The 12500-nt window shown below is 45.2% G+C and overlaps 1 protein-coding gene across 4 annotated transcripts in view; it reads left to right on the plus strand.

The window, feature by feature from the left end:
- Positions 1 to 12500, plus strand: part of HERC2 (HECT and RLD domain containing E3 ubiquitin protein ligase 2) — a 425948-nt gene that overhangs the window by 152716 nt on the left and 260732 nt on the right. For all 4 annotated transcript variants that reach the window (XM_078766738.1, XM_078766740.1, XM_068132745.2 and 1 more), the window contains exon 26: positions 2001 to 2151. In XM_078766738.1, coding sequence (XP_078622864.1) covers positions 2001 to 2151 — 151 coding nt within the window. The remainder of the gene's footprint in view (positions 1 to 2000; positions 2152 to 12500) is intronic.

The raw sequence follows: 12500 nt of genomic DNA on the forward strand, positions 1-12500 counted from the left end.
CCGTCTCCCAATTATCAGCAAAGTCATGGAATCCATCATTGCTTCGGATATGAAATCTTTCCTCTTCTCCAATGGCTTGATCTCTGACCATCAATTTGGTTTCAGACCAGGTCACTCTACTCTGGACATGCTGCTTCTGCTGTCTCAACAATGGATGGAGGTCCTCAATGCCAAACAGGAAATTAGAGCTGTCTCCCTCGACATATCACGTGCCTTCGACACGGTCTGGCACCCCGCTCTGCTCACCAAACTCTCCTCCTTTGGTATCCATGGAAATCTCCACGCATGGCTGGCGGACTTCCTCTCTAGTCGTCGTCAACGTGTGGCCCTGAATGGGTTTCTCTCATCTCCTCTTCCTGTTCAGGCTGGAGTTCCCCAAGGCAGTGTTCTGGGCCCCGTGCTTTTTCTGGTCTTCATCAATGATCTCTCTGACTCTCTTGAAAATCCTCTCTATCTCTTTGCTGATGACTCCACTCTCTGCCGCTCCATTCCTCTTCCCTCAGATCGGCAGTCTGCAGCCTCCTCACTCTCTGAAGACTTGGACAAAATCACAGATTGGTCAAACAAGTGGAACATGTCTTTCAATCCTGACAAATCTCACACTCTTACTATGTCTCTCCGAAAAGATCGACTGGACAACCCTCCCATCTACTTTCTCAACAATCCTCTCCAAGAAGTTCTGTCGCTGAAGCTTTTGGGTCTCACTATCTGCCATGATCTTTCTTGGGAAAACCACATTTCAAAGCTGGCCTCCAAAGCCAGTCGCCGACTGGGCATCCTCCGTCGTGCGAAGTCCTTCCTCGGCACACCTGAGCTCCTCACCACATACAAGGCTTTCATCCGCAGCTCAATGGAATACTGTTCTCCCCTATGGGCCGGTGCTCCTGCCTCACACCTAGCTCGGCTTCACGCTGTTGAAACCAAAGCTTTCAGAATTATTGGAATCTCCCGCGATGAAGCTATCTCTGAGGGCCTTTCACTCACTCACCGCAGGCAGGTAGGTGGTCTTTCTGTCTTCTACCGACTCCTCTCCGGCCTTGCACCCCCAGCTCTCTCTGTGCTCTGTCCCCCAAATATTCCTACAGGTCGCACAAGATCTGCCAGCAACTCTCTGATGGTTAAACTGCCGAAATCTCGGCTCTCTGCTCACCTTCACTCTTTCATTCCTCTTTTCTCCCGCCTCTGGAACAAACTCCCTCACTCCCTTCAATCCCACCCCTCCCTCCAGGTCTTTAAAACAGCTGTTCACCACCATCTCTTATCTTCCCCCATCCAAAACCTTGATCTTTTCTACCCCCGCTAATTCACCCCAGATCCACCTTGTTTGAAATTCCAACTTCTTTCCTGGAAGTCCTGGCAGTGTCCATATGTTTTATACCTCTCCCACCGCCCCCTTCCCATGCCCCCCCCCCCCCCCCAAAGCCCTCGCCCTCTCTCAGATCTCTCGATGTCTCCATGTCTCTCGGTCCCTGCTCTCAAATGTTGTGTTTGTGTCCTTCCCCCTCTCTCCCCATCTTGTCTACCGCTCCCGATGTTATATGTTTTATGTGTCGGTTTGTCTTTCTGTGTGATTAATGTTCGCTCTTTCACGAGCCTAGATCTTGTATACAAAACAAAACAAAACAAAACAAAACAAAAAAGAAAAAAGAAAAAAAAAAGTGATATTTCCGTTTTTTCTTTTTAATAAATTTGCAAAACTTTCAAAAGCCTGTTTTGTCTTTGTCATTATGGGGCATTGAGTGTGCTCAATTGAGATTGATGAGGGAAAAAATGAATTTAAACGATTTCAGCATAAGGCTGCAACATAACATACATACATACATACATACATACATACATACATACACATGGCTCTTTCAGACATGCTTTGTGATTTAAAATAAAATTACAAATCCTAAGTGTGTCAATAATGAGTTTATAAACTAGGAACTTTTCTTATTCGCAGGCTTCACAGCATTATGGAGACAAGCTAATCCAATTTCTGTTTCTGCTTTTTGTAGCCTGAACAAGATGTGGTGTGCACCGCGGAGTTGTATGATCTTCCATCACCCCTTGCTGACTCGGCGCGTGCCCTTGCCCTTCTGCTGGGACTTCATGCAGCCCAGCTGGCTTGTGGCACACCACTTTCTGTAATGGAGCAGGAATGTGCAGGTGAGTGTGGGTGCCACATTAACTTTGAAATTGTGTTAAGCTTGAGGGTTTTTATTTTCCTGTCTTGTTGATAATTGCATCTCCCTGTTATGTCAGAGAGTGACAGTATCTCACATTTGGTTGCATACTCACCTTTGTTATGGAATACTTGGTTTGATCTCAATTACTTGAGGTTGTGTCCGGCTGAAACTGCAATGTGTTTGGACATTGCTCTATGGATTAGGTTGTTTTGCAAGGGGGCAGTAATCTCGTTGTCCTAGTTGCTTATGCTTACATATGGATGTTTATTATTTTTTGCTGGTTTTTGAAAGGATTTTTACGGTGTAGCCCATAGGCAATGCCGTCCAGAACAGTGTTTGGCTGTCCTTATGTCCCCACAAACGTACACCAATTAGAGCTGAGGATCTGGTCACATGACATGGCATTATGATGTATGGAAACATATGATGCATTTAGTAACCATTGCAGTTGCATATTTTACCTTCTCTGGTAAAAGGAAATGTAATAACTTTCTCTGGAACGTTTTGGGGTCCCAATGGGTGTCTTAAGGTAGGTAGGAGGTTTCAGAAATTCCTCAATACAATTCTGATTTTGAAATGCGATTGACATGGATCTTGCTTCCAAATCCGTAAGTTAACATATGATGATGATGGTTCACTGGTTTGATATCTCAATACAATGGTGATTTAACATGATATTTTGATATGCAGTGCATTCAGAAAGTATTCAGACCCCTTCACTTTTTTCACATTTTGTTATGTTGCAGCCTTATGCTGAAATCTTTTAAATTCATTTTTTCCCTCATCAATCTACACTCAATACCCCATAATGACAAAGAGAAAACAGGATTTTAGAAAGTTTTGCAAATTTTTAAAAAACAAAAAAACTGAAATATCACATTCACATCGGTATTCAGACCCTTAACTCAGTACTTACTTGAAGCACATTTGGCAGCGATTACAGCCTCGAGTCTTCTTGGGTATGACGCGACAAGCTTTGCACACCTGGATTTGGGGATTTTCTGCCATTCCTCTCTGCAGATCCTCTCAAGCTCTGCCAGGTTGGATGGGGACCGTCTGTGGTCAGTGGTCAGCCATTTTCAGGTCTCTCCAGAGATGTTTGATTGGGTTCAAGTCAGGGCTCTGGCTGGGCCACTCAAGGACTTTCACAGACTTGTCCCTCAGCCACTCCTGCGTTGTCTTGGCTGTGTGCTTAGGGTCATTGTCCTGTTGGAAGGTGAACCTTCGGCCCAGTCTGAGGTCCTGAGCGCTCTGTTTCAGGTTTTCATTAAGTATATCTCTGTACTTTGCTCCGTTCATTGTTCCCTCAACCCTGACCAGTCCCCCAGTCCCTGCTGCTGAAAAACACCCCCACAGCATGATGCTGCCACCACCATGCTTCACCGTTGGGATGGTATTGGGCAGGTGATGAGCGGTGCCTGGTTTCCTCCAGGCATGACGCTTAGAATTGAGGTCAAACAGTTAAATCTTGGTTTCATCAGACCATAGAATCTTGTTTCTCACAGTCTGAGAGTCCTTTAGGTGCTTTTTTGCAAACTCAAAGCAGGTTTTCATGTGTCTTTCACTGAGGAGAGGCTTCCGTCTGGCCATTCTGTCATAAAGCCCAGATAGGTGGAGTGTTGCAGTGATGGTTGTCCTTCTGGAAGTTTCTCCCATCTCCACACAGCATCTCTGGAGCTCAGCCAGAGTGACCATCGGGTTCTTGATCACCTCTATTACCAAGGCCCTTCTCCCCCGATTGCTCAGTTTGGCCGGGCGGCCAGCTCTAGGAAGAGTCCTGGTTGTTCCAAACTTCTTCCATTTAAGAATCATGGAGGCCACTGTGCTCTTGGGAACCTTCAATGCAGCAGAAATGTTTTTGTAGGCTTCCCCAGATCTGTGCCTCGACACAATCCTGTCTCTGAGCTCTGCAGGCAGTTCCTTCGACCTCTTGGCTTGGATTTTGCTCTGATATGCATTGTCAGCTGTTAGACCTTACATAGACAGGTGTGTGCCTTTCCAAATCATGTCCAATCAATTGAATTTACCACAGGTGGACTCCAATCAAGGTGTAGAAACATCTCTACGATGATCAAGAGAAATGGGAGGCACCTGAGTTAAATTTCAAGTGTCTGAATCTGAATACTTATGTCAATGTGATATTTCCGTTTTTTCTTTTTAATAAATTTGCAAAACTTTCAAAAGCCTGTTTTGTCTTTGTCATTATGGGGCATTGAGTGTGCTCAATTGAGATTGATGAGGGAAAAAATGAATTTAAACGATTTCAGCATAAGGCTGCAACATAACAAAATGTGAAAAAGTGAAGGGGTATTATGAATGCAATATATATATTCATATATATAATATGAATATTCATATATATATGAATTCAATATATATATTCATCCATATATATATATATATATTGTTGTGGATATGAGAATGGTTTTTTATTTATTTTATTGTTGTGGTAAAATGTTGTTGTAAAAGGTTGTTGTAAAATATCACCCCTCCTCCCTCCGTTTGTGGTTGTATAAAGGTCAAAGGGCGTTCCCGTAGTTAGTCCATAAAACATACATGCAGGACACGATATATCTTTTTTGACAGTTATATCCTTATTATGTGTATTAGCGTAAGGCTGTGTCTTCCATTAATTGAAATACTCCATTGCACCAGTGAAAGAGAATAGATCCCCTTTCCTTCCCATCCCCAAAAATCTCCATTTCATATTACATCCCCTCTCGTCATTGCCGAGCCTCGATTGCCCATATTACCTCCCCTCCAATAACCGCCATTGGCCACGAGGCAGGGTTGGGGAAGAAAGGCGTGTCTCCACCTCGTCAGAGGGGAGGAGGGGCGTGCCCGCCCGTCGTCATCCAGGGCGGAGCCCGAGGGTCGCGCGACCAACCAGGGCCGAGGTGAGCACCCCGATGGGCGTGTCCAAAACGCCGGCGGCGTAATCGCTGGAGGCGCTATAAAAGGCGCAAACGGAAGTGGTCACAGGAGTTGGTCAGGGATGCACAAGGAGTTGGTCAGGGATGCACGAGGAGTTGGTCAGGGATGCACAAGGAGTTGGTCAGGGATGCACAAGGAGTTGGTCAGGGATGCACAAGGAGTTGGTCGCAAGGAGTTGGTCTGAGTTGGTCTGAGTCGGTTGCGTTGGTAAGGAGTCGGTGGTCAGTTGGTTGCGGTGCGGAGTCGGTGGTGAGGAGTGAGAGAAACAAGAAAGAGTTGAGGGTTTGGACCAGACAAGTCCTGGGAACGCAGCGGACGGAGGCCGCAGCAGCAGGAGCACCCAACAGCCAAAGGGGGCCTGAACGGCGGTTTGGAGCAGGGCCGAAGAGGAACGGCGGCTACTAAACGCGCCGGTGGTGCTGCGGGACCCCCTTGGACCTCCCTCTCCCTCCAACCATCCACCTCCTGCCTTTCCACCCTTCTTGTATACGTGAGTTTGTTTTGTTTGTTCTGTCCCTGGGTATTTAATTAAGTCTGTAGGTAAGCTAAAATTTGCACTGTGTCACCTGCGTCTTATGTGTTGTAAATAAACTTGATTGTTCCTTTTTGCTTGTGTGTAAATAGTCAATAAATTCAGTCGTATTTCCAAACCTTTCTTGGCCTTCGTTTTCCTCTTTACATTGCGTCGTTTTTGTCTTTTCCCTCATTGAGCAGCTGTGGTGCGATACGGCCAAAGTCCTGGGTGAATCGGGTGAGCCAGGGATCCTGTTAGGTCGCGGCAATACCAAACCGCTCGGTAACTAACATCTTAATCCGCGATCTGTAACAATATATATATATATATATATATATATATATATATATATATATATATATATATATATATATATATATATATATTTTGGGTGATCCAGAATAATATGAGAAAAAAATTGTAACACCTTTATAATGTTCTCACCATCCATAATTGTTCCTTTGGTCATAAAATCACTGTATGTGAAGTTTTAGGGATCTATTTTAATATTAAAGGTAGCTCAACTAACTTGAAATTTCAGTATATATAGTCTATACACTATACAGGTGAAATTGGTACATAACGCAATACACAAATTACACATACAGTACATACAAATTCTAAACACCTTCCTCTCACACGCTGCTTTAAAATCCTCTCGGTTCTCCCAAGTGTCTGGGTCTGCTTCCAGAAAACTGTCAGGAAGGTCCATCTTTTCAAAAAGCATGCGGGATTTCTGTGCAACCAAGTCTTCCAAACCACTTTCCTGAATATTTCCCCGATCAACTTGGATGCGCTTCGGAGGATCTTCTTGTCCTTCATTCTCCAGTGCGAGGATCATTTGTTGTTTCACTGCTGCAGGCACATTCTTGTCAAAAAATGCAAGACCAATCAGGTTCTCTGATAAGTACCACAGATGGCCTGCTAGTTTCATGGTTGCTGCCTTCGAAATTGCTTGGTTTACATCTTTGTACTGCACCAGAGATTTTAGAAGAAGCAAATCACTGTTTGGGGCAGAAGCCGCAAGAGGAGCTGTCATCCATGCTCTGATGTAAATACGGATGGTGAAGATGGTATCTCAGTCCTTTCTGCTCTTTGCTAGTGAGTTTGAACTGACTTCTGAACATCCAAACCTTCAGGCTATAGATGACCTTTGACATCCAACGGGCATGGTGCATGAGTCCTGGGGCTATGAACCGGACTCCTTTTGCAGGAACTCCACCCAGAAAGAGTACATACAGTTCCAATAATTCCCAATAATCATCACTTGGCTGGATTTCAGCAAGCTGACTCCCAACGAAAAGCAGAACATCATCCTTGATATCAGAAAGGGATTCACTAACCAATTAATATGTGGTTGCATTATCAAAGTTATCCTGATCCAGAAATTCCCAGCGAGCCTGGAATCGTTTGAAGATTAAGATCTCGGGTCCAGAGGAGCAGCTCACAAACACTGCTCCAATCACAATATTTCAAGTATGTGGTGGCGACAAGCAAGAAATAGCAGTTCGGTGCCCAGTCCTTATTCAATTAACACACATGCTAAGGCCAGCCTACTTGTGTTTTATTTTTTAAATTTTTTTGTAGACAAGATCGAGGCTCGTGAAAGAGCTAACATTAATCACACAAAAAGTCAAACCGACACATAAAACACAAAATAAGGGGAGCAGTAGACAAGATGGGGAGAGAGGGGGAAGGACACAAACACAACATTTGAGAGCAGGGACATCGAGAGAAATGTGAGAGGGGGAGGACTGCTGACTCAGTCAGTCAGCCAGAGTGAAATGCCAGACTCGTCGGCGCTGAGGAGGCTCTCTGAGAATGGCCAGAGAGATGTCCACTTTAACAAGCACATGATCAGAAGAACCGATTGGAGCAGAAGAAGCGCAGCAGACATTTGCAGGGAAGTTTGTCATAACCAAGTCTAGAAGAGAAGATACTCCATTGACTGAGATATGGGTCGGGAAATTGACAGATTGTGTCAGTCCCAATGAGTCGCAGAAGTCCTTTGCTGAGGTGCCATGGCTGGTGAGAGAGGAACCCACACCCAGCCAGCTGGCATGATGACAGTTGAAGTCGCCACATACAGTCACGTGAAAAAGTAAGTACACCCCATGTAAAGTTTTGACTTTTTCATCATATTTCAACATACAGCTATTTGATCTTCATTTCAACAATATTGATAGATAAAGGTGACATAATATAACAAATATCATGAAACATTTACATTTTGTAGTCCATTGTATAATTTAAATAAACATAAATGCAAATTTCGCGCGTGGAAAAAGTAAGTATGTATTAAAAAGTAAGTATGATTAATGAAAGACGAACATTTATAACAAATTGGGTTTATTGTGATTTTCAAGTTAGCGATCCGTTTAAGAACGATGGAGGAGGGGTGGAATGAATGTGAATTTAGAGCATGTAGTGTTTTAGAATTATAAGAGATTGAATATATATTTTAAATGGAATGAGTTGGAGAGGAAATTGAAAAAAGCCTTTTAAATAGGAAGAAAAACAGCATGTTGTAATAAACCACTGAATAAAACACTGCATGGGAAAGTTTAAACATATTTAAACAGAACCATGAAGAACAGTCTTATATTCAGAAAAATACCAACGGGGAGAGGGAGCCTGGAGGGACAACCACGAGTCACGTGAACAGGGGAAAGGTGGAAGGCAAGGAGATAATGGGGGCGGGGCGAGACAGTGCACGTGGACAGGAGCACACGATGGGACAAAAGCACACGAGGAGAAAGGGTAATAAATGTTGTTTACTTGCAAACAGGTCACTTCATTCCCGTTCTCTGGTCGGCTCAGCGCACTCCCACTCATCGTCCCAGCGCACCTGGTCACAGCAACGCATACGATCGCACCTCCTGTCTGCAAACCCTGGCTAAATCACCTGAGTTCATCCCCACCGTACAAACAAACATGAAGCTCACTCTGTTCAATACCCGGTCCCTCAACAACAAAAGAACAACAAAAGCCTCATCCTGAACGACTACATTCTGGATAATAAACTGGACTTTCTCTGTCTCACTGAAACCTGGCAACAACCTCTGGACTACTTCTCACTCAACCTCACTACACCCAATGGATATTCATACATTAATAAACCATGCTCGGAGGGCCGAGGTGGTGGAATTGCCGTAATACACCGACAGGACATCAAGACCAGCCTCATCTCCATATCATCTGCTCCATCATTTGAACACCTGGCTTTTAAACTCTCTGGTCACACGTAGTCAGTCATGGCTGTCGTCTTCCGCCCTCCCAAACCACACCCATCATTCCTGTCTGACTTCTCCCACTTTCTGACCCAGCTCTGTTCCCTCTCCTCCTCGGTGATTTCAATATCCACATGGACTCCACTGACTCCACAATAACCACTGACTTCACTGATTTACTCACCTGCATTAACCTCACTCAACATGTCAACTTTCCTACTCATAACCGTGGGCACATTCTGGACCCTGTCTGCTCTACTGGATTAATTTTGCACCATCTCTCTGGCTCCGACCTCATCCTCTCTGACCACTTAGCCATCACCATGACCATCAACATCCCCACCCCAGCACCAAGGCATTATCGCACTATCAACTTCCGTAAGCTAAACGCTCTTTCACCTACCTCATTCTCATCCACCCTCTCTGAAAAAATGTCCACTTCTCCCTTCGTTGACCTCCACACCCCTTCTGACCTCACTGACTACTACAACCATACTCTCTCCTCCTGCCTTGACCAGCTTGCGCCTATAAAAACCAAAACAGTTTCTTTCACCCATTCTGCTCCCTGGTTTACCCCTGAACTCCGCCTGATGAAAACTCGTGCTCGCCAACTTGAAAGACTCCGCAATAAAACAGGTCTCACAATTCACTCCCAAGCCGACAAGGACCACCTACAGCACTACAATGATGCCCTCTCCCGCGCCGGCTCCGCCTACTACTCTCAAATTATCCACTCTGGCTCTGGAAACCCAAAAGCACTCTTCTCTACAATAAACAAACTCCTCAGCCCCCTGAACACCACCACCCAGTCATTCACAGTAGAAAACTGCATCTCCTTATTTTCATTCTTCCAAAGCAAAATTGACAACATCTACAACAGCTTAACCACCACCGCACCTGCTCCCCCTCAACCACCACCTGCCCCCCCTTATCCTGCCAACCCCTGTCTCAGTTCTCCCCAGTCTCCCCTACTGACCTCTCTGAACTCCTCATAGGAATGAAAACTGCCACCTGCACTCTTGACCCCATCCCTTCCAGCTTTGTCAAGGCCTCCCTTCCTGCTCTCTCTCCACTTATCACTGCAACAATAAACTCTTCCCTGTCTACAGGCATCGTCCCACCATCCCTCAAAATTGCTGCTGTTACCCCCATTCTGAAAAAACCTGGACTAAACCCTGACACCCTAAACAACTTCAGACCCATCTCCAACCTACCCTTTCTGTCAAAAGTTTTGGAATGCGCTGTAGCCACCCAACTCAAACATCACCTCTCTGCCAATAACCTGTATGAAACATTCCAATCCGGATTCCGCTCCAACCACAGTACTGAAACTGCTCTCCTCAAAATCACCAACGACCTTCTCCTCTCCTCTGACGCCGGCAACCTCAACATTCTCATCCTCCTCGACCTCAGCGCCGCCTTTGACACCATCAATCACACTATCCTCCTCACCCGACTTGAAACCACCTTTAACATTACCGGCACTGCCCTCTCTTGGATCAACTCGTACCTCTCTGACAGACGCCAGTTCATCTCCATCAATAACTGCAAATCCCCCACTGCTCCCCTCCCCCAAGGTGTCCCCCAAGGTTCAGTTCTTGGCCCCCTCCTCTTCATCCTGTACCTGTCCCCCCTTGGTCACTTAATCCGCCGTCATGGTCTCCAATTCCACTGTTTCGCCGATGACATCCAGCTTTTCATCTCCACCAAGTCCATCTCCACCGCCACCCACTCTATCCTGACAAACTGCATCACTGAAATAAAATCCTGGCTTCAAATCAACTTCCTCAAACTTAACGATGATAAATCTGAAATAATCATCATTGGCCCAAAAACGCTCACCAAATCCACCCATAACTTTGCCCTCAACATCGACGGTTTCCCAGTATCCACCTCCCCTCACATCCGGAATCTTGGCATCATCTTTGACAAACCCTCTCCTTCGACAAATACACTAAACAGATCACAAAGACAGCCTTCTTTCACCTGAAAAACATCGCCCATCTCCGTCCATCCCTCTCCTCCACGGCTGCAGAAACCCTCATCCACGCCTTCATAACCTCCCGTCTGGACTACTGCAACAGCCTCCTCCATGGTTCACCCTCAATAATCACCAATAAACTCCAATACATTCAGAACTCCGCTGCCCGTCTATTCACCCATTCCCGGACCCGTGACCACACCACCCCCGTCCTTTATAAGCTTCACTGGCTCACCATCCCCCAGAGAATCCAGTACAAAATCCTCCTCTTGACCTACAAAGCCCTCCATAACCTGGCCCCATCCTACCGACTGACCTCCTCTCCAGACACACTCCCACCTGCAACCTCCACTCTGCTGGTACCAACCTCCTGACCCCCCCCCCCCCCCCCCATCCGGACAAAATTCAGATCCTGGGGGGACAGGGCCTTCTCCATCGCTGCTCCCACCCCCTGGAACTCACTACTTCACACCATCATAGACTCCTCCTCACTCACCACATTGAAAACATCACTCAAGACCCACCTGTTCAACACTGCATTCAACATTTAACCCACAGCATTTAACCCCTGACTATCTCTTCTCCTTCTCCTTCCTTTTGCTTTGATTATTTACCTATTGATTTTGGTCTTTTTGCACTTGTTTTTTGTACTCTGTCAAAGCGCCTTTGGCCTTCTTGAAAAGCGCAATATAAAATAAATGTATTATAATTATTATTATATATATATATATATATATATATATATATATATATATATATATATATATATATATATATATATATATATATATATATATACGTATATATAGATATATATATAGATATATATATATATATATAGATATATATGTATATATATATATATATATATATATATATATATATATATATATATATATATATATACATACACACACACACACACACACACACACACACACACACACACACACACACACACACACACACACACACGTATATATATTGTTGCGGATCTCTACGTCGGCCTCTTTTCCCCTTATCGAGGGGGGATTATTCCCCTCGTCTATGACTGACCTGACGTGAGTCCTGAAGTTGCACAAGCCCCCTCCGGAGAGGCAGGTGCGCAACCTCGTTCGCGACCGCGGACAGATGTTCATTGCCGAGCGGTTTAGCAACCGTGGCACGAACCATTAGCAGAGATTAACCCGATCCTGAACGTTGGCCAAAATCGCGCCACAGGTTTTCAATGGGGAAATCACAACGACGACCAGACGAGCATGAAGAAGAAGAACGAAGGTAGGAAATACAAATATAATTTATTACTAATATTTACACAAATCAAAGGAACCAAGGAGAAAGAAAGATACGAAAATAATTTACAGAAGGAGGGAAGGACCAGAAGACACAGTGCAATACTAACTTACCTATACAAACTTACTTATACCCCAGGACAAGACACACAAAACAGATGACAATCAGACTTACACGAATGGGGAATGAAGGCAGGGATGAATGGCTGGAAGGAGAGGAAGGTTCAGTTGGAGCAGGAGAATGGTCGGGCCTGGAGTGAGCAGCCGCCGACTCTCCACCCTCGGGTCCACACCGCCGGGATGTTCGCAACAGCGCGTCGGAGCTTGACGTGGCAAGGCTGGTTGGAAACAGCGTCTCCCTCACTCGTACTCCTGCAG

This window comes from Myxine glutinosa, chromosome 12, assembly GCF_964187855.1.
Source record: "Myxine glutinosa chromosome 12, kmMyxGlut1.1, whole genome shotgun sequence".
NCBI classification, from domain to species: Eukaryota; Metazoa; Chordata; class Myxini; order Myxiniformes; family Myxinidae; genus Myxine; species Myxine glutinosa.